At 42.6% G+C, this 21,604-nt stretch overlaps 1 protein-coding gene across 2 annotated transcripts; it reads left to right on the top strand.

Annotated features, from left to right (window-relative positions):
• Positions 1-1,585: 1,585 nt before the first annotated feature.
• Positions 1,586-19,512, top strand: fbxl2 (F-box and leucine-rich repeat protein 2). Of its 2 annotated transcripts, XM_008290723.1 has the most exons (14): positions 1,587-2,036; positions 6,011-6,072; positions 9,984-10,038; positions 11,870-11,944; positions 12,185-12,279; positions 12,836-13,000; positions 13,196-13,322; positions 14,964-15,038; positions 15,169-15,299; positions 15,556-15,616; positions 15,719-15,763; positions 16,078-16,134; positions 16,248-16,460; positions 17,516-19,512. In XM_008290723.1, the coding sequence occupies exons 1-14, from the start codon at positions 2,007-2,009 to the stop codon at positions 17,621-17,623; spliced, it is 1,299 nt and encodes a 432-aa protein (XP_008288945.1). In that variant the 5' UTR covers positions 1,587-2,006; the 3' UTR covers positions 17,624-19,512. The 2 variants fall into 2 exon arrangements, with proteins under 2 accessions (XP_008288944.1, XP_008288945.1); XM_008290722.1 differs by lacking the exon at positions 17,516-19,512 and having other exon boundaries at positions 1,586-2,036; positions 16,248-16,894.
• The last annotated feature ends 2,092 nt before the right edge of the window (positions 19,513-21,604 follow it).

Raw genomic sequence — 21,604 nt, 5'->3', positions numbered from 1 at the left:
AATTATGTTGCAAAGAAAGAAAGAAGCTTAGGTGATGATAATTGCACAATATATGAATAAAACACATGAAACTAGTCTTTAGTTGGGCTTTTGTTGTTTCACCAGTAATACTAGTTTATTTTTTTTACTCAAGTAGGTAGAATTTTGACACCAAACTGTTGGCAAAGCGCCTGCTCAAAGCAAAGTGTTTGACTTCTCTCTGTAATATCATGCTCTACTGCACTTCCTACTATGAGGTGACCTGAGATGACTCCTGTTGTGAATTGCTGCTGTATAGATAAAACTACACTAAACTTAATGCAGGATTTTTTTCCCCAACAGTATCTTCACTTTAAGACAACTATATCCCAACATTCCTGATTTAGTCTCGCAGAAGAGCGCATAGTGGCTGAAAAAGACAAATACAGACATGATGAAGAAGAAATCAACAGTGAACTGCTCCTCTTAGATCCAGATCCATCATCCTTAACATCTTATCTTAACATCTCCTTTGAGTCTTATTCCTTTCTTGTATTAAATTGAAAAAAAAGGTGGAAAAGCTAGTATAACCCAAAAATATTCTAATTCCAAATTTGAAATTGAAACAAAGCCACGGTTTGTGAGTTCTTCTTCTGTCATATTCTTTGTTATATACACATTTTCCTAATTAAAAAAAGCTACATGTTCAGATACAAATCCTTCTTTCCAGTTAAAGGTTTGACATCATTTGTCTCATCCAGTGCGTCACAGTTGACCTTTTTAAGTATTTGGAAAACTGAGTTCTATTAACGTTTGTACCTCTTTTATCATTAATATGTGCTTTTGGATACAGGCTGAGCAGAAATAACTTGAGGTCTGATCAAATTCTTATTGAAATAACCTTCTCACATGTAATTCTGACCTCTTCCCCAAAATAATCCGTCTCCACTGCCAAACCCAGTGAAACCAGACTGCAGGCCTCCCCCCTCGCAGCCTGCTTTGCTTTGCTGATGTCTCACCACTTTACATAACGCAGGAATGCCACAGGAGTCGGTCCAGGTTGTTTCGTGTGTGTGTGTGCGTGTGTGTGTGTGTGTCTGCAGGTCGAAGCCCGCATTGTGCCACAGTTACGCATCTCCACTGTGGAGAAACTCTTGGATCGTGGATCTGGCGTTCACAGATGCGAGTGTTTCCTTCTCTTCTCTCCCCCCCCCTCCCTCCTTTTTTTTTTTTTTTTTTTTAATCGGAGGTTCGTGTCAGGTCACGTCTCGGTGCCGTCCCGGTCCCCTTCGCTGCTGCTGCCGCTGCGGCGTTTGCAAGGTTTACAAACGGGGGACTCGTTTCGCGGCGAGTTTCCCCCTCGAAATCTCCGCAAGAGCCCACAATCAAAACAAATCGACCACGCGTGCTTTTCCCGCAGCAATGACGTCACGTGGGCCCTCCCCCTTTTTTCTCTCTCCACTGCAAGTGAAGTGAAAACAGTGAAGGAGGAAAGCAGCGCTCGTGTCAGCCGCCATACGCGCGTTTGATGCGTAAAATACGCATCGGGGGAGCGGAGGGCGCACGTTAATCTCGCGTCCTTCTTGTGTTTTTGCGGCACATTTTCGGGAGGTTTTTTTTTTTTTTTTTTTTTTTCTCCCCCCTGTGTGTGTCTGTTTGGGGGGGCCAGCTGACTGGAGCGATGAGGGGAGAGGCGGAAGTGAAGTCACTTGACAGACCGTCCATGTTATTATTGTTATTTTGGTAGCTCCTGTGATGAGACGGGCTGGGGAGCCGCTGGTCTCCGAGACAACGAGCGCTACCGCAGGCCGCCCCGGACCGACACCACCCTCGCCGCCGCCTGCCGCTACCGCTGACCCGGAGACAGGAGCCTCGCTGGCGGCTGGGGAGGAGGAGGGAGGGAGGAGGAGGAGGAGGGAGGGTGTGAAGACCCAGCTTCAGCTCGGCTCCTTCCACTCCCCGACCGACCAAAAATAAAACGGCGACAAAAACAATAATCTGACTGGTGTCTGCGCGGCGTGTGCGAGCGAAAGGGGAACGCCGCAGACATGAACGGGATCACCAAGGGCCGGTTCGAGGTAATGACCGAAGGGAGTGGACCGGCAACGGTTAAACTGTTTGTTTCCAGCAGACGTGGGAGTCGTGGGGCTTGTATAAGCAAACTGTGTGTGTGTATGTGTGTGTCTGTGTGTGTGTGTGTGTTGGTGCGCTCTGCTCCTAATTTTACATGCAGTCAGGAGCTGAGGCGTTTTTTTTTTTTTTTTTTGTTGGTCAAGGATAATCCGAAATCCTGTTGTTGTCCTGCCGCACCAGTAGACAGCGACAACATGGAGCTCAGGACTGCGGGACAGGAGGAGGGCTGTGGCTGAGGATAGTCAATATATCAGGGCCGAGGCTTGGCTGCCACTGTCGCCTGAGGTTACAGGCTTTCAGGGGAGGAGGAGGAGGAGGAAGAGGAGGAGGAGGAGGAGGGGATGCAGATGGAGAGTAATGTTGTAAACACAAGCATTTGTAGCAGTGTTCAATTCATTTGGCTGAAAAGAAAAACAAAAAAGAAACCTCTCCTGTGATACCTGACAGGTGCCACAGGAGGTTTTGGCTCTTCACCACTGGACTGGTTGTCCTTCTGTGTTCCAAGAATAATCAGTGGCACAGTTTGTAATGTGAGTGACTCCAGTGTTTCCGTGATCATTTTTCCAAGAAAGTGGTAAACAGACAACTGATCATGCGTGTCAGCTCTCTTGTCTCATGTAAAAGTAGCAGATAGTTAAAGTTTCAAGGGGATTCCGAGTTATTTAGGTTGGATTAATGAGGAAATAATGTCATCAGAAGTGATAGAAATAAGCGTACAATGGAGGCAGTGTAAGGTGACTCCATATTTCCATGATCATTGTTGCAGGAAAGTGGTAAACACACAACCGATCATGCGTGTCAGCTCTTTTGTCTCGTGTAAAAGTAGCAAATATTTTGAGTTTCAACCAATTTAAATTTTTTTTACTTGAATTTACAAGTAAATAATAAGATACGGTGTCACCAAAAGTGCTAACAATGAGGTTATAATGGAGGCAGTGTAAGGTGACTCCATATTTCGATGATCATTGTTGCAGGAAAGTGGTAAACACACAACCATTCATACATGTCACCTCTTTTGTCTCATGTGAAAGTAGCAAATATTTTAAGTTTCAAGCAATTCTAAGTTTTTTTTACTCGTATTTACAAGTAAATAATGCGATATGGTGTCAGCAAAGTGCCAACAATGAGCTTTTAATGGAGGCAAAGTAAGGTGACGCCATATTTCCATGGTGACTTTTGCGGGAAAGTGGTAAACACACATCCCTTTGTGCACGTCAGCTCTTTTGTCTTGTGTAAAAGTAGCAGATATCTTAACTTTCAGGGAATTTGAAGTTTTTTTTAGTTTTATTTACAAGTAAATATTGCAATATGTTGCTGACAAAAGTGGTAAAAATGAGCTCATGACGCAGTCAAAGTGACACCTGATGCATTTATGTTGTAACAGGTTTGAATAAAGCAGCTCGCTTCATGTACAGCTGCATAATTTCATTCATAATCTTGTTTTGTTTTTAAGGGCCCTTTTTGATTGTATCGTCTTTATCAGCGATCACAGCTGGCAGATCAATGTTTGCGATGGAGAAAGTAGCACAAACATAGTTGAGAAACCTTCGACTCGTGCACGACACCAGCGCCACAGTAATCGTTCTGCTGTGTCAGCCTCCTCTTCATGCCTGCCTTTAAATCAGCCTCATCCAACTGGTTACCGGTCCCTCCAGCTGTGAGCATCTCAGATATTACTCAAACATAGTTGAGATTCTTTTCAGGGTTCGACTTGATGCTACTTGACTTTCCACAGTCGGGTGTTCGCGTGCTTGCCGGCGCTACGACCGTGTGCGTCTACGTGCGAGTGAGTCAGAGCAGAAGGTGTTAGCGGCGCTGATGTGTGTGTTGCCATATCGGTGGATTTCTCAACAGCGCCCTAAGCTCCTTAGATGAAACCCAGTGTATGGTGGGAAACAAAGCTGTGTCACATTGAGAGGAGGGGAGGAGACGAGGACTTGACTGGTAGTAGCCTGAGATGATGCTTCACCAACAACACTTGGCACGAGGGCCTCGTAGTTGTTGGATGGCAGGCCCGAAATTGAACACATGACCCAGATCTAATTTCCTCATAGCCGCTTTAATGTGGCAAAGAAACTGAGCCAGGCTAGTTGATAAAAACAGGTTTGCATGTGTTGTACACTGTCTAGGAATAGGAGGAGTGTGACAGCAGGGGAGGAGCTCCCTGCTTGGGAATGCTGCTCTTCTGGCACCGGGAACGAGGGCACCAGAATGTTGAGGTGATAACTTTAGGGAGGTGTACATACCGGAGTTGCCTTTGATGGCATCATAATTCAAGGAGAGAGTCAGTATTTTTCCTTGACATAGATGACGTGTCAAATGTCATCAGTGTTTGTGATGACTAAATTTATTTGGACCCACCAATGGATCGCTTGTTTCAGCAGTGATCTCAGATTTGTGAATCTAAATTTAATCTGTGAGTCTGGAAGGAACTAAACTAGATCTAATTACACAAAGCACATGAAATTGTGTTTACAAGCCACATCAGGACGGTAATGTTTTTCTGGGTTTCATCCTGGCCTGTGTGTGTGTTGTTGGTGTCTGTTGAAGGAGAGGTCAAAGGTCAATGATGTGCTACAGAGGTGCTTTGGAATTAAGTCTAAATTTAGTCCTAAATCCTAAGCCACCTCTGGCTTCACACAGCAAATGTCCTGACTGTGGACAGGCTAAGTTCTGTTCCTACTATTCAGTACAATACACTTTACTCAGCGGACACAGCTGAGAGTGTGATAATGCATTATTCAATACAGGTGTGCATGTGTGTGTGTGTGTGTGTGCGTGTGTGTGTGCAGAGACCAGCGATGGAGGAAGGTTTTAACTATATCCTCGAACTATTATTGGATATAGTTAATCAATAGGTTCCAGATCGGTTTCAGACCACATTCTCGGCCGTGTTGTTACCTGAGTGGAGAGGATAACATTTAAACCGCCTTAGTTAATGTTTTGCAGGACCTCGGCTGAACCAGCTCCCGCTCTATTGTCTTTTTTTTACCTCGCTTGCCCTTTATGTCCTCGCCTCCCCTTCTTCCACTCTGATTGCAATGACTTTTATGCACGTTTTTTTTTTTTTTTCAACTCTCCTCGAGACCGTTGCACAATTTCTTTGTTTGCCTTTGTCTCCCCTTATTCCTCCTTTTTCCTTGCCTGCTCCTTCGGGGAGGTTGCATCTGTGTTGGAGCTGGAATCAACCTCTGCTCATCCCTTTCCTCGCTCCCCTTTTTTTGTGCCTTCACATTTTTTTTTATTTTTTTTTTTGGTGTTTGCGTGTGAAACAGCGGGGAGTCCCCCCCTCCCCTCTCCCCAACCTTCTCATTAGATACAGTTTCTGACTCTTTGAGGATACAAGTGCATCGCTGGCAGGATGCGTGTCTGCAGAGGCACAGCGAATGTGGGTGTTTTGCCGTTATTTAAATTCATGGCTGAATACGGCCCACCTGATCTAGAATGTTCTGCCTCTGTTCTTCACACACAGAGGTCTGACTTGAATCACCTGCAAGTGTGTAAGTGTGTGTCACCGCCCGTGTGTGTGTGTGTGTGTGTGTGTTGTGTGTCCCACTCAGCAGATGGCCAGACATCCAGTGAGTAGACTAATTGAGATAAGCATGCCAACAAGCTGACCAGGCTAACAGAATTATAAGCTTGTAAAGGAGGGGACATGGAAAGCCAAATGTAGCTCTGTCGTGTTTATTAGCATAGCTTAAGGAAGTGATGGCTTTTTTCTCAGTAGTAACTGTAAACACAGAGCAAGGGTCTGTTTTTATTACATACATCGTGAGTTAGGGGCCATGAAATCATGTCATCCACAAGCTGGGGTCTGTTTGTCGTAGCGATCCTGAGCTGATGATGGATTTTTGTGTGTGTGTGTGTGTCTTGTTGCTGCCTCACCAACACGCTTACCGTTTATCTTGTGTCTCGGCAGGTGTTCTCAAACAGCGATGAAGCCCCCATTAACAAGAAGCTCCCCAAAGAGCTTCTTCTTAGGTAAGATTGAAAACGCAGGAGCTCCTTCACCCCGTCCATAAACACACACACACACACACACACACACACACACAAGCAACACAGAACGCAACACAACATACCAACAGGGAAAAGGGCTTAGGTTCAGGGTTACTCATTAGCTGAAGCAGCCTTGAACTGTTTGTTTCGTTGCTGGTTGTGTGTGCTTTTTGTATGATGTATGTCAGCCACTAGCCTGAAATGAGGCTCTGTTAACTGTGTGACCTACAGACCAATATTTTGTCCCACAGCAGCTGCACATGACCCATAAATCTGACATCACGCTCACCCGTGTTCATCCCCGGCGCTGATTTATACGTGGATTTTTTATTTATTTTTTGCACATGTGTTTGCTTGTATGTTGGAAAAAAAAAATCAATGCACCTGCACGCACCTCTGCCGACACATGGCATGTGTTTGTTTCTGTGTTTGTGTGTCTGTGCGTGCATGTGTGAAACACTCCTGGGCCTATGCAAACTGTATGTCTGTGTATGTGTGCTATAAATAGCTTGTCTTAGCTGGTGGGGAATTCCGCAGTGCTGTGCTCTTCTGCTGCTCCATCTGCACACCGCAGAGACCGACCAGTACGCCCATTACAACCAGCACGCTTTCACTGGTGGGCATGCAAAAAAAAAAAAAAAAAAACACGCACGAACGGGCTCGATGGCTGCGGCGCATGACCTACTGTCACATGTGTCATGTTGAGAGAGTTACACAACATGAGCAGTGAGGAAGACTCTTTGTGATGGCAGTAAATCTTGTTCTTAGACCATGGAAAGTGGGTTGACAGGAGCTTTTTTTTGTTGTTTTTCCAAAGCATTTTGTTGCATCCTGCCTCTACATTACACTGTGAGGTACATGGTGTTGTCACTTCATTACTGTGTAGATTTTTTAAACATGACAAACACTTAATTCACCTGCGGAACCCCTGAACGTGATTCCAACATGAAGCTGTGTCGTACAAGATGTTTTTAATTTCTAAGAGCCCTAATGCTTAACATAAATATTACAACTAACTTTCATTATTCATCAATTTGGCATATTTTCATGTATAATTAAATAGCTATTTTGTCAGTAAAATACAGTAAATGATTGTTTTATTCAACCAAAAGTCCAAAACCCAAACATGTAGGCATAAGAAAAGCATCAAATCCTCTCATTTTAGAAGCTGAAACCACAGAATGTGTTTGCCACTTTTTCTTAAAAGATGACCTCGTTGACTTTTTAAACATGAAAGCAGCTGATACTTATGTGGCAATCAACAAACTAATTAATTAGGAAACAGAGGGCCGCCGCTATAGCTCAACTGGTTGAGCTGTTGATCCATGTACTGGGGCTGTAGTCCCTGTGGGTTCGAAACCAGCCCATGGCCATTTGCTGCAGGTCCGTCCCCCATTCTTCTCCCCACTTTCCTGTCTCACTCTTTACTGTCCTATCAAATAAAGGCTAAAAGGCCAAAAACTAACTTTAATAAATAAATAAACAAACAGAAGAACTCTAAATTGAAACAGTGTGTATGGTTTGAAGGGGAACCTCAGTCTTTGGTTAGCCTTTCTCATATCTCAAAGATAATAATAAGTTGTGACGATGTTGTTGTTCTGAAATTATGTAACAAAGTTTTGAAAAGGTTCAGTGATGCTGTCAATTAGATTTTTTCTTAGTCCAGAAAATGTTCCTATTAAAAGTAAAGACAACATTCTCCAAAGACATTCTAAAAACGCCTGGTGAGAACATTGTTACGCCCAAACATTCTTTGAGCATTTCCTGAACATGACATTGAGAATGTAATTTCTTTGTTGTCAAGACACAACACCTGTAACCCCAACAACATCTTCGAAACATTGCAGGTGAAATGTTCTGCCTTTGTTCGCACATCACATTGCAGGAACGTTAAAAAAAACAAACAAACAAATAAAGAACATTCTGTCATGCGGGGCTTTGATAGCATCTTAAAAACATTTTTTGGAATGTTAGTTTGTGAATGTTTTTTTGTTTGTTATCATGTCACACAATCCTCCAAACAGCCTCAGATGAAACTTTATGTCTAACTTTTAACATATATGAACATTATTTGACATGATAAATGTTGTTCAGGCGTTCTTGGAACGTTTGATTTTCTTTTAAAAACCCAGTTAGAACTTGTAGGTGTTGTTCGCCAATGTTGCGATGTTCTAGCTGGATGGAGCGAACACCAGTGTGTTGGCCAGTATGGGTGCTGTAGGAATATTGCTTAATTAATATATTATTTGATTAATTAGCATTCTCATTAGCATAACAGCTAGTGTTTCACGTATCGCTGTGAGCAAACTGGAGCGATTGACTAGTTTTGGCGCTTCGTAAACAGCTGTTATCTAGCGAGGATGTAAACTGTGAGAACCCTTATCTAGAAGAACCTCGTGTGACAGACGAGACTTCGGGTTCCTCTTCACCAGGAAGCACTGACTCAGCATCCTCCCAACCACCACCCAAATTCATGTCTGACTTGTTACTATGGCAACCAGTCCCAGACTCTAGGCGACGACTCGACTCTCTCTTATCTGGCCACGCTCGACGGGGCCGGGTGTACGTTTTTGTCAACAAATGGGACCATGCCCCATTAATATCCCATTATGTACCTTGTCCGGGGGAAAAAAAAGGCACACCCAGGCAGGGCTTGATAGAGCAATCACAGGCTATTAACTTATTTTTCACTGTGTATGTGTGTGTGTGTGTGTGTGTGTGTGTGTGTGTGTGTGTGTGAAGCAAGCTGAAAAATATACATTACTCATGATGGTGTTGCTCTGAAATCTCTTCCTTTCTGTTGCCTTATGAAAAAGTTAGCGACCTATCCGTATTCATCAATCTGTCTTCGTTCAAAACATCTAATTTCTTCTCAGCTAATATTTTTTCGCTACCAATTAGGAACGTCCGATCAGTTAACAGGACTCAACGAATCAGATTGAGTTATTGCTTCGCTGTGAGCATGATTAACTGAATTCTTCTGCGGTTGGTAAAAGGCCTCTCTCTCTCGCACTCATAATGGAAAGTCAGATTGTATTTGATTAAAACGGACGGTCAATCAATGGTCAGCGTCATGGCCATTAACCAGTTATTAGACGGGCGGATCGATGAGCAGCAGCTTGATTGGTCGGCTTCTCCGGTGGCATGCGACCGCACCGTGCATGTGTGTTTTTTTTTTAAAGCAGTGCACGTGTCGCATGTGTGCATGTGTCTCTGCGTCGCTCTGTCAGTTGTATGCATGTGCTCTCCTGACACAAGACTCTTGCTATAGATTATACAGACATGTCCCAACATGCCCTGGCCTAACGCACATCAAACGCACCCTTTGTCTGCCTCTATATGAAGGAAACAATGGCCAGCTCCTGTTTCCGAGGGTTAAAAGGACATTCAGACCCCAGCTGCGCTCAAAGCTTTGGCACCATGACAGTTCTCTGAATACCTCAAATTTTCCTATAGATTGCTCCGTTTAAGTCACCTGTGAGCAGCAACAGGCCGCTTTATCGCTGAGAAATCATAGGAGGTGTACGTATTCGCTGTGTGTGCCCTCCTGTATGTGCATATATGTTTGTCTGTCTGTCCCAGCCTGTCTGTGGCCTTGCCTGTCTGAGTGCCAGAGATTACTCATTGGCAGATTAATGGATTGAGCTGACCCAGTAGCCTGCTGCATGCAGCCCTTTGTGGCCGACCGGCCCACAGCTCAAACACTGCCTGTGTGTGGGGCTCTCCTGCTACCAACCAAATACAGGGGATTGTTCTGTTCTCCACGGGCCTAAAACAACATATAGTCACTAACACCATAGGGAAAACATAGTCAAACATAAAATTCACTTGGACCCAAAGCTCCTTGTCCGATCAGACGAACTCACGCCTCCTTTTTTTGTGTCTCTTTCTAGAATATTCTCCTATCTAGACGTGGTTACACTCTGTAGGTGTGCCCAGGTATCCAAGGTAAGCACCTCACTTCCCACGCTTCCACTGTGGAGTTACACCCTCATTGTTTAAAAAGTATTGACTTATGTAATTCTAAACTGCGGTGTGATTCATTTAAAACCAGTTTAGATTGTTGAATTCTCTAGAAATGTCTATAATATGGTGCCCTCTACTGGTTTTTGTGTAAGTGGACCACCGCCTTGCTATAGTGCACTGCAGCTGAAAGCCAACTATGAATGAGGTGTCTGTGATTATAACAAGGTCTTGGCATGTGAATGCAGAGCCGTGGTGGCAGCTTTCCTTACAACAGCTACAGTGTATTCGTATAAGGAAATTGCATTTTTCCCCAACTGTGACAGAACATTAAGTTTTCTGTTTCTGTGATACATGTAAACATACAGTCGTCCTCAAATGTATTCCTACCCTTCCATTAAAGAAACGGCTAAATTCACAATAGCCACTCAAATAACTAGAAACTGAAAAAAGTAATAATAAATAAAAATTTGCTAAATTTGACTTTAGTGAAATAAGACATTGCTTTTGAATTGTGGTTGAAAAGAATATAAAAAAAAATTCAAAATACCTGTCAACAGGTGCAGAAGTCTGATTGAGAGTTACAGAAAACACTTGATTGCAGTGATTGCCTCAAAGGGTTATTCAACTAAATATTACTTTATGGGTCCCATCATGCTTGTTTGCTTGTTTTTTTGTTTTTTTTTTCTTCATATCTCTGTTGAACCACAATTCAAAAGCAATGTCATTGTAATGTAAGCAATGTTTTTCCTTTAATGGGACGGTATGAGTACATTTGAGGACGACTGTATGATAAATGTAGTTTACCTCTTGTCTATTTAGTTTCATGCAGGTATTAAGTATACCTTAAGTTCCACCAATTTATCATTTTCTTGATGAATCAATCACTTTGACTTATGTTTCAGAAAGCACTAACAGCCAGTGTTTAAAGTGCTTCTTTCTGATTCACAATTTAGAAATTCCAAAACTTGAATTTATATAGAAACCAAACAGGAAAAACAGGACAGTCTTTATATCAGAATGGAACCCTTGGGTGAAGCATTAAACAGAGATTTACCTGTAACGCCGCTGGCATATATTCAGCACCGTGTATTGTGGTATGAAAAAAATACATACATTTTCAGCAGATGACTTCAAGACCTCCATGTGTAAAAATTTACTGATTCTAGAACAACTTGGGTGATTTTGTGCTGGAATGGTACAGGTTAGATAGATGGTTTAGATGGCATTCATTCAGATTTGGCTTTGCACTTGTCAAAGAGAGCTTTGTGGGCCTGATTCAAAAGGTCAAAGACATTAGTCATGTTGGTTCATGTAGCGGCAAGGCGCAGCTGACAGACTACCTGTTTTTGGTCGACATCATTCTTTTCTGTAGCTGAAATATTTCCTTACAGCTGAAAATGTGTTTGTTTTTGCAAGCAAATCTTTCTTTTTAGTGTTTTTCTCTGGTTCCTCCGTTATTTTACTGTTTGCATTTAGAGGATGTCGACAAACTCTGCGTCTTGCAAATAAATGTAAAAAACCTCAGTGTATCCAAGAACCTCTAAATTGGATCAGCTGGGCTTCTTTTTTAGATCAGTCATGAAAAATGAGAGCTTTTGTATCAAGCAGCAAACAAAAAGTCATAGCTTGATGTTTGAGTTAAGTTGCCTTCTTTCACATTGCGCTTCCTGCAGTGTGACTATTGAAAGCTGAAACGATAAATTGTGCAGCCGCACTGCAATGTTAATAAATTTTTACTGCGTGTAATCGTAAAAGAGTCACCTTCCAGTTTACCCTCCGCCTCTTTCCACAAACCTGTCTGTCGCCCTCTCAGGCGTGGAACGTCCTGGCCCTAGATGGCAGCAACTGGCAGAAGATCGACTTGTTCAACTTCCAGACAGACATTGAGGTGAGGGGCGTGTTTATGAGAGAGAGAGAGAGAGAGGAGAGAGAGAGAGGGGTTACAGTGGACAGTGTTGGTGTTTGCCTCAGTTTGCTGCATGTGTGAGTGTTTGTTGAGTAGCATTATCCAGCCCAAGGCTTAGTGCTGGGTCAGTAGGCTTTGGTGCCGACTGTGCCGACGTCACAGCTGATCCTCTGTCCTGTGGCCCAAGTCATATTACTCTCTCTCTCTCCTCGTGTCTCTCAGGGCCGAGTGGTGGAGAACATTTCGAAGCGTTGCGGAGGCTTCCTGAGGCAGCTCAGCCTGAGGGGCTGCCTGAGCGTCGGAGATGCCTCTATGAAGTGAGGTTCCTACTGTGTCTCTGACGTACACTGATATAACGAGCATGTCTCCGCTTTGACTTGTACCAAAAGTCATCCTCTTCTTCGTTGGATTACTTGCTGTTTTCGTCCCCTGTGTGATTATGTTTAAAGTTTAAGCGGCTTGTATTTCTTCATTCCCAGGGGACTCTGTTGTAGGAACTCTTTTTTTTTATACCATTTAATCTCACTTTACTGTGTAAACACCAAAAAACAAAGGAAAAAAAACTATGAAATTGTTGTATCTCCTGATACATGGTCTCCCTTGAAGGTCTTTATCATGTCTATAAGCAGGGATTTAATGAATTTAATGAAGTACAAGCTGTTCTTGGTAGAGCAAAGCTTTTATCTACCATGTTCTTTGAAAAAAAAGAAAAAAAGACCAGTGCTTTAGCTGTACAGGATCATCCCAAGGGCCTGTAGATGACTGTGTTAATTGGCTCCTGAGCAACTCCCAGCATCTGACTTCTTATTTATTCAATGAAGCGACTCTTGAGAAATTCCCATTGTCCCTCTCCACTGTTCATCTGTTTCCCAGGACATTTGCTCAGAACTGCAGAAACATCGAAGTGTTGAACCTGAACGGCTGCACCAAGATCACAGACAGCACCTGCCTCAGCCTCAGCAAGTTTTGCTCCAAGCTCAAGCAACTAGATCTCACCTCCTGTGTGTCCATCAGCAACCACTCCCTAAAGGCCCTCAGGTAGCAGCCACACACATGGTGTCACCCCTAAAACCCAAACCTAAACGACATGTCCCCATATTAATCCTTCCCCTTCGATCCCTCTCACCCACTCTACATTGTGCACACCGTTTTTCTTGAACTTTTAAAGGAATAATGAATGCTTTTATTTGTAACACATCCTCTGTGTTTTGTTTTTGTCTTGCACATGCTCAGTGACGGCTGCAGAATGCTGGAGATGTTGAACCTGTCGTGGTGCGACCAGATCACACGTGACGGCATCGAGGCCCTCGCTAGAGGCTGCACTGGTTTACGAGCACTGTTCCTCAGAGGCTGCACACAGGTACAGTGATGAAATACCAAGTACACAGACACACTATTCATTTAGTTTATTTTCAGGGCATTGTCAGGCATTTTATAAGACATGTCAGAAGAAAGACTTTATAAAAATATTTAGAGGAATTTGCTTAGCACTAGAGCGAGAAGATCCCTGGTTTATGTCGCAGTGAGGATCTTTCTGCGTGGAGTCTCCATGTTCTCCCCGTGCAGCATGGGTTCTCTCCAGGTTCTCTGGCTTCCTCCCACACAGTCCAAAAACATGTTGAGGTTAATTGGTGATTCTAAATTGTCTGTAGGTGTGAATGTCAGTGTGCTTGGTTGTCTGTCTCTAAGTGTAGCCCTGTGATAGACTGGTGACCTGTCCAGGGTGTCTCCTGCCTTCACCCTGAGTCAGCTGGGATAGACTCCAGCCCCCCATGACCCTAGTGAGGATTATGTGTGTAATGGATAGATTTTAGCCTGTTCTGAAGTGCTTTTATTCCACTGTATAATACATTCTTCTTCTTGTTCTTGTTCTTCTTATTATTATCAGATTCTCAGATTTCTCTGATTGTTAGTAATCAAGGGGACTGATATCTGAATCTGGAACTGATGTACATTTGTACTAAAATAGAAAATCTTGGTTTCAAAATGTAGAATACCACAAAGTCCAACACAAAGATTCCCTGAAAGGCTTGTTTATGTTTTGCATTAGTTTCATGAAAAGAGAACTTTTCAGCGTTAAATGGGACATTACTCAAGACCACAGCGCGGTAACTACAGATAGCGAGCGGTGGCTGCATCAGAGCCAAAGTCGCTTTTATTTTATGTAATATATTTTATCAGCAAGTCGATATTCAGAAATATGCTGAATATCGGATCTGATGTCAAGCCAGGCTGATAATTGGTTGACCTTTAATTATTATTGTTATTACGAAAGACCAGAACGAAGGCTTACCTCTGCTTGTTACACATTTTCATCCTAAAATGTGAAAATAAAACAGTTTCAAAAGGGTAGACGGGATGAAAACATCTTCTGATGCACTGAAATGTTTCTCCTGCTGCCTGAGGAAATTGTTCGCTGCTTTTTACTGTGAACCTCTGATGGTGATAACTGCTCTCAGTATGATGGAATTCAGATGAGGAAAAATTAAAAGAAATGGTAAACTCAAAACATTTTTTTTTTAAAAATTAAAAACCAAACAACACTCTCTTCTTTCTTGCTGCTAAAAAATCACAACAGACCCGACTGGAGAGAAACATGCCCTCTTCCCAACATAGTACATTTTCTGTTCCGTGCTGTTTGACCTTTTTACTGTATTTTAATGGCATTAGTTGTATTTTTGGTGATGTGGTGGCATTTTCTTTTTCTGCTGCCTCTTTAGAACCATTATTTTCATCAGCCTGTGTTCTCAGTTCTTATGCATGTCCAATCTATGTTCCATGTTTGGAAAAGTACCATGAAACCCTCATGAATCAGCTTTTGGAGGCTCACAGAGGACAGTACTCACACATGAATATCACTATAGATTGAACTCATTGAAAAAAAATTAGTGAATATTATGTTTATTAGAGCGCATTTAAAATGACTCAATCTTAAATTCACATTCATAAATTATAGATCAGTGTCTTGACTGCTAACTGTGCATATTTTCTTTCAACCCAGCTGGATGACGGAGCTTTGAAACACCTTCAGAAACACTGCCCAGAACTCACCACCATCAATATGCAGTCTTGCACAGTAAGGCCAACATTTGCTTGTGGGATGGATGGAGGGAGGGAGGGAGGGAGAGACTGAAGACAGCGCGTGAGGGATGAGCCTGTGTGCGTCTGTGTTTTTGTAATTTGTTTTGCATGTCTGTTGCCTCCAGCAAATAACAGATGAAGGCCTGGTCAGTCTGTGCCGAGGATGCCACAAGCTGCAGATCCTCTGTGTGTCTGGCTGCAGTAACATCACTGATGCCTCTCTCACTGCACTGGGACTTAACTGTCCCCGACTCAAGTAAGAAGCACACACACAGACACCTGCCTCGCAACAAAAAAACATAGCTCGCTTCAGTATCCACAAAATGTACATCCAGGCAGTGTGGTGACAACTGTCGAGTAAATTTAACTGCTTAAATATGCTCAAAAACCCACATTATGTGTGTTTTGGTGATGATTTTGGGCCTTAGTGTGAGATCTTGGACATGCAGCCGCCCTATGCATCCAGTGATCTCTTACACAGTAACAAGTTCCGTATGTGTCTGTGTTCTCAGGATTCTTGAAGCTGCACGATGCTCCCATGTTACGGACGCAGGGTTCACTGTGCTGGCCAGAGTGAGTTTCATTTTGCTTCCTTCTGTTTTCTTTTCTGGGCCAAGTGTCTGTTTCACCTCAGTGTCTCTTGTGTTCTCACAAACCGTCTGTTTATCTTCACAGAATTGTCATGAGCTTGAAAAAATGGACTTAGAAGAATGTATTTTGGTAAGAGAATTTGTAGTGTCCTTCAATTCGTACTTATGTATGTCTGATGAGCTGTCTGAGTGGAGGCAGGATTGTAGGAGAAGGAGAGACGTGACTGTGTGCATTAAAGGGTGTTTTTGCTGCCAAGAGGGGAGTGAGCTCTCCAGTTACCTCAGCATTTAAATCACTTTTGACAGAATGCAGAGAGGGACCCAGAAAAGAAGTGACATAGGAGAAAAATGCAGCAGAGGCCTCTGAAGACTTGAGAACTGAGCCTCTCAGCTGTCCCTAGACATGTGAGAACAGTACGTTAATCAAGCTTGTCCTCTCCTCAGGTGACAGATAACACCCTGGTTCAGCTGTCAATCCACTGCCCTCGCCTGCAAGCGCTGGTAAGTGCTGCAGGTTTGCGCCAGCCTCTTTTCTCAGCCTGTCAGTATCCCAGCGTGGGGTTTAATCCATCTATCTGTGTTGTCTTCAACCCTGCCTCATGTGCCCCGGACAGTCGCTGTCCCACTGCGAGCTGATCACAGACGACGGCATCAGAGCTCTGAGCAGCAGTACCTGCGGCCAAGAGCGCCTCACCGTGGTGGAGCTGGACAACTGCCCCCTCATCACTGACGTGACCCTCGAGCACCTGAAGAGCTGCCATCGTCTGGAGCGCATCGAGCTCTACGACTGTCAGCAAGTCACCAGGGCTGGCATCAAACGCATCAGGGTCAGTGGATGTGATGGAAAATTACTTTGTGTTGTTCATTACATAGAGTCTGTTGTTGTTGGGATTAAAAGAGTGAGTTTAAAACCTGCTTATCTGCTCTGTTTCTGTGTAGAAATTATATCATTTACACCTGCTTCGAAGGAATAATTTGACATTTTTGACAACATTTAGACGAGAAGATCAATACTACACTCATTTGTGTCCATTAAATATGAGGATACAGCTGGTTAGCTCAGGTCTTATTGATTTTATTGATTTTTCTGAGCTCTACAAATAGTGTTTTTCACAAATTGTTTCTTAGGTTAGAATCCTGGCCAGGGGTGACAATCAAACGCATCAGGGTCAGAGGTCATGACAGAAAATTACATACTGCTTTTTTATCATGTAGAATCTGCTCTTGTGGGATTTAAGTCTTTTTTTCCCCCCAAGTCCACCTCTCTGTTCTGCTTTTATGTAGAAAACATTTAGTTTACACCTGCTTTTAAAAAATAATTTGACATTTTTGACAACATTTAGACGAGAAGATCAATACTACACTCAATATGAGGATACAGCTGGTTAGCTCAGGTTCCATTGATTTTATTGATTTTTCTCAGCTCTGTTTCAACACGCAAACACAGTGTTTCTCACAAATTGTTTCTCAGAATAGAGTCCTGACCAGGGCTGGCATCGAACGCATCAGGGTCAGAGGTCATGGTGGAAAATGACGTACTGTTTATGATAATTTAAAGTTTTAATACTTACCTCTATGCTCTGCTTCTATGTAGAAATTATCTAGTGTATACCTGAGTTAAAGGACTAATTAGCCATACTGGACAACATTTAGATGAGAAGATCAATGCTACTTTCATATGTGGTCATTAAATATGAGGATACAGCTGGTTAGCTCAACTTCCATTGATTCTACTAATTGTCTTAGCTCTTTTTCAACATGTAAACACACTGATTTTTTGCAAAATGTTCCACAGGTTAGAATCCTGATCATATCCTTTTCCTTTTTTCTGGGGCGGGGGTCTTTTTATAGCCTCGCATTAACACGTCTCTCCCCTACACAGGCCCACCTTCCAGAGATCAAGGTCCATGCCTACTTTGCCCCAGTGACACCCCCTCCCTCTGTACATGGAGGTGGCCAGCGTCTGTGCCGCTGCTGCATCATCCTCTGACAGTGGAGGGCCAGGGGGGGCCACCTCTGTCTACAGGTCCTGCTGCTCTAGAAATGGGCTGATATGGGGATGGGGGAGGGGAACTGGGGTAGGCGTAGGGGAGAGGAGGGGCTGGACCCACTCACTGCTCCTGATCACTGATCAATATATAGACTGATCGCCGCTGATCCCTGATCAGTTGAACCCGCCCCTTCTCTCTCCTGTCGCTCACCGGTCAGCGTCGCAGCAGCTCCGGGGTTACACTGCGGACGGGTTGGAGGGAAGAACGTGGATGGACGAACTTTCTATCTTTTTCTCTCTCTCTCTCTCTCTCTCTCTCTCTCTCTCTCGCTCTCGCTGTAAAGACAAAAACAAGTTCTCCACTCCATTCTGCTCCTCACACCCCCCGACTCCCCCGCCTGGGTGGGCTTCAAGGACTGCATCTGGACTGCTGCAGATGGGGAGGGAGGTCTGAACAGTGGAACTACAATGCATCATGTTGAAACTAAATTTGAAGAAAAAAAAACAAGAAAAGAAAAAAAGATGATGATATTGTCATCTTGGACAACAGCTCACTCTCTGTGGAGTATCATCTCAACCAATCACATGACACCTCTATGTGACCATCCTGTGATTCATTCTGCTTCGACCAATAGACACACAGCATGGACGGAGAGGAGAGCTGGGCTGTGGCGGGAGGGGAAATGCAGATTCTCCTGGATATAAACTGTGAAGCTTTGGCACGGGCCAGCTCAACTCAACAAGAGTTGGGAGGGGGAAAAACAGGAAATACAGAAATGGGACATGTGACATATTTGTGCATCTGAGAAACTTCTGTTGAGATTTTTGATTCTGTTTGTACAGAGAATGTTTTGCAATGGAACAAAAAAAAAAAAAGAATTACTCCGACAGCAACTCACTCAAAAATTGGGAAAGGCCAACAAAAATGTTTTGTTTTTTTTCCTTTTTTCAGTGCTTATTGTAATTGTCCATGCCTGTCTATTCAGAGAGGGAGATACGCTTGTCTTTCTTTTTGAAAAGTAAAAGAAAAAACTGTTGCTGTTTGACAAAAAAAGGACCTATGATTCAGACCCTCGGTGTCTAAAAGCATTATGTTGACACTGTATGCTGCTGGGATGAGTGGCCTCTCCTGTGTACTGCGTGGTTATGTTGGCTTGTAGGCCCTGATCCAATCCTGTCAGTAGCCCTGTGCACTAGCTCCTACTTGACCAATTAAGGATTTGTTTACATCCTGGATTAGGTTAGCACCACAGACTAACTTGTTTACATCAGTTGGTGTCCAGTCTCCCTACTATTCAGAGTCGGTTACTACTCTGAATAGTTTAGTAACACTGATACAACTGTGGCATACGCACTGTTTTTAAGTGGGCTGTGACGTCCATGATTCAGATTTATCGTTGTGTGTGTGTGTGGATATCAATCAGGGCTAACGTTGATGTAACTTTGCTGCAAAAGTGAGACGGAAATTTGCTTCGAGATAAGAGCTATGAGACTGCGAGCAAAGGCACCTCAACTTTTTGACAATCACATGAGTTTATATATTTGAAAGGTGATTTAGTATAGTTTTGTGTATTTGTCAATTTACTGAAGATGTAGGATTTAATGAATTGGCTGTCTTCAATATACCGCACTAGCTTTGGGGCCCAAGTAGCACATTAGCATTTGACACAGGTCTGGAGAACTCTTAATTGATCCCTGACAAATTCCCACTCATCCAATCCGACAAAACGTGTGTGGCGACAGGTGAAGTGGTGTGCAGCGACTGAAAAGCCCCAGAACCAACAGTTAATTTCACTTTATACAGAAACTCCTTCAGATCGACGGTATCCCAATATTATGTGTCTTGCCACGCAGGGTGTACGGGGCATGAATGCGACCACTTCAAGCACTGAAAATACAATGAAACAAAAGCGGCTTGTAAAATTGTGCTAAACAAGAGACTGACAAGTGCTGTGTAGTGCCAAGTGCTCAAAGACTGGGGAGACTGGCAGGACCGTGGATAGGACTGAGACAACAGACAGAAAGATGAAGAAAGACGCAGATGGACTCAGATACATAGCTGACTTTGACTGGCTGTGATACTAATGCCCTCTGTTTGACAGCAGTTTTAACAGTTTTATGTTTAAGAAAATAAAGAAATAAATGAAAAAATAAACAAATGAATAAATAAAGGTGACTAATAGTAAATGTGCTTTGTCTCTGCAGTGTGAGATTTTGTGCTATCTGAGCGTCTGTGTAGATTCTCAGTCATTCAGCTCATAATTATACTAAGAGTTGCAATAAAAAGCAACTCTTTCTTTTTGATTTCTTGAGGATTTTCAACCTGTCATCGAAGAGGCTTCTCTAGTTCAATGAAGCACTGATATGACTCACAGTATCAAACAATTGTGTTTCTTTTTTTCTTTTTGATGAATGAAGACTTCAATATCAGGTTGAATCTTGCACAAAATTCACTAATGTTTGTTAGATTCCCTCTCAGTGTCCTCTAAATTAAGAATAATAACAGATTTTGCAGTTTCGTAACACTTCAAATTAATTTAAGGCAATAGGGAATGAGAAAACTATACACACAGAAAGAAATAAGCAGAATTTTAAGGAATATAGATTAAAATTTAGGCCTTTAAAAAGGTGAGATGTTGTGAAAGTGTAGTTTATCTACAGATAAGCTTCAACCCAGCAAGACTTTATTTGTCCTAAAATGTTCTGAGAAGTTCTACAAAGCTGTCGTAATGTTTTCAGCAGGAAGTCTTTTTTTTTCAGTTCCCAGAATGTTCTATTTAAAGGCAGGGTAAAGTTTTCTAAAGACTAACAATGTTCTTCTTAAAATATTTGTGGAATGTTGAGAACATCCTTCCTTTTTTAAAGTAACATTGTGGAAATGTTTTATGGAGGAAATGTAATGTGTTCCCCTAACAACATCCTCAAAACCTTCTCAGAACATTTCTGGCAAAACATTCCACCTTTGTTATTGTTTCACATTACAAGAACATTAAAAAAACCAAAAACATTCTGTCATCTTGTGCCTCAATGCCATGGAAATCAGTTGTTAGCATCCTTCCTTCTTTCCTTGTTATCATTCTATAATGCATTACCCCAATGACATCCACAAAACATCCTCAAAATATTGCAGGATACTACATTTGTTAATGTGCCTCAGTACAGGAGCCTTTTATGAAAAACATTCTGTCATCTTAGACCTCGATGCCATTGAGATCAATTTTTGGCATCCTTCCTTCCTTCCTTCCTTCCTTCCTTCCTTGTTATCATTCTATGATGTGCTACTCCAATTACATACGCAAAACATCATCAAAATATTGCAGACAACTACATTTGTTAATATGCCACAGTACAGGAGCAATTTATGAAAAACATTCTGTCATCTTAGACCTCAATAACATCTTGGAAACATTTTTTGAATGTTGGTTTGAAAACGTTCCTCCAAACATTATGTACAGATTTCAGTTAAACAGGTGACTTTTGACCTTGGACATAATTTGAAATAGGGGGAAAAATCTTAAAATGCCTTTTGAACATCAGATTAGGATGTATTCTTTAAAACATAATTAGAACTTGAAGGTAATGTGGTGGGAACTACTTTATTGAAGAGGCATGGACCGTCCTCCAGATCCAAAAAAGTCTCTAAAAAACTCTATTAGTTACGTACTGAAACTCTTACGAATACTATCTGGACGGTCTGTTTCATAGTAAACTGCGACAAACAGAGTCCAGGCTGTGCAGCAGTTCAGCCGCTAGATGTCACCAGAGAGCCGTGCTGGCTGTGGACACGCCCCCATCAACAGGATGACTTGATTCTTGATTCTTGTAGAAAACAAAAATTCCAAAACCATAAGTAATGAGAAAGATATAATTTAACTCATGTACTGTATCTACTTTGTTGTACAAGTACAGGTGTTGCTCCCAGTATACTTGTTAATTTTACATTTTCCGTCAGGCATTGTGCTGGCTAGCTGTGCGGTGCCT

This window comes from Stegastes partitus, unplaced genomic scaffold (assembly GCF_000690725.1).
Source record: "Stegastes partitus isolate 25-593 unplaced genomic scaffold, Stegastes_partitus-1.0.2 Scaffold692, whole genome shotgun sequence".
NCBI classification, from domain to species: Eukaryota; Metazoa; Chordata; class Actinopteri; family Pomacentridae; genus Stegastes; species Stegastes partitus.
This window is presented reverse-complemented; position numbering and strand designations above follow the sequence as displayed.

Excerpts from the sequence above, each read along its gene's own strand:
- fbxl2 (XM_008290722.1), top strand. The coding sequence starts at position 2,007 with ATGAACGGGATCACCAAGGGCCGGTTCGAG. Across the intron at positions 15,617-15,718 it reads GGTTCACTGTGCTGGCCAGA|AATTGTCATGAGCTTGAAAA; the intron begins GTGAGTTTCATT and ends TTATCTTCACAG. Across the intron at positions 15,764-16,077 it reads ACTTAGAAGAATGTATTTTG|GTGACAGATAACACCCTGGT; the intron begins GTAAGAGAATTT and ends TCCTCTCCTCAG.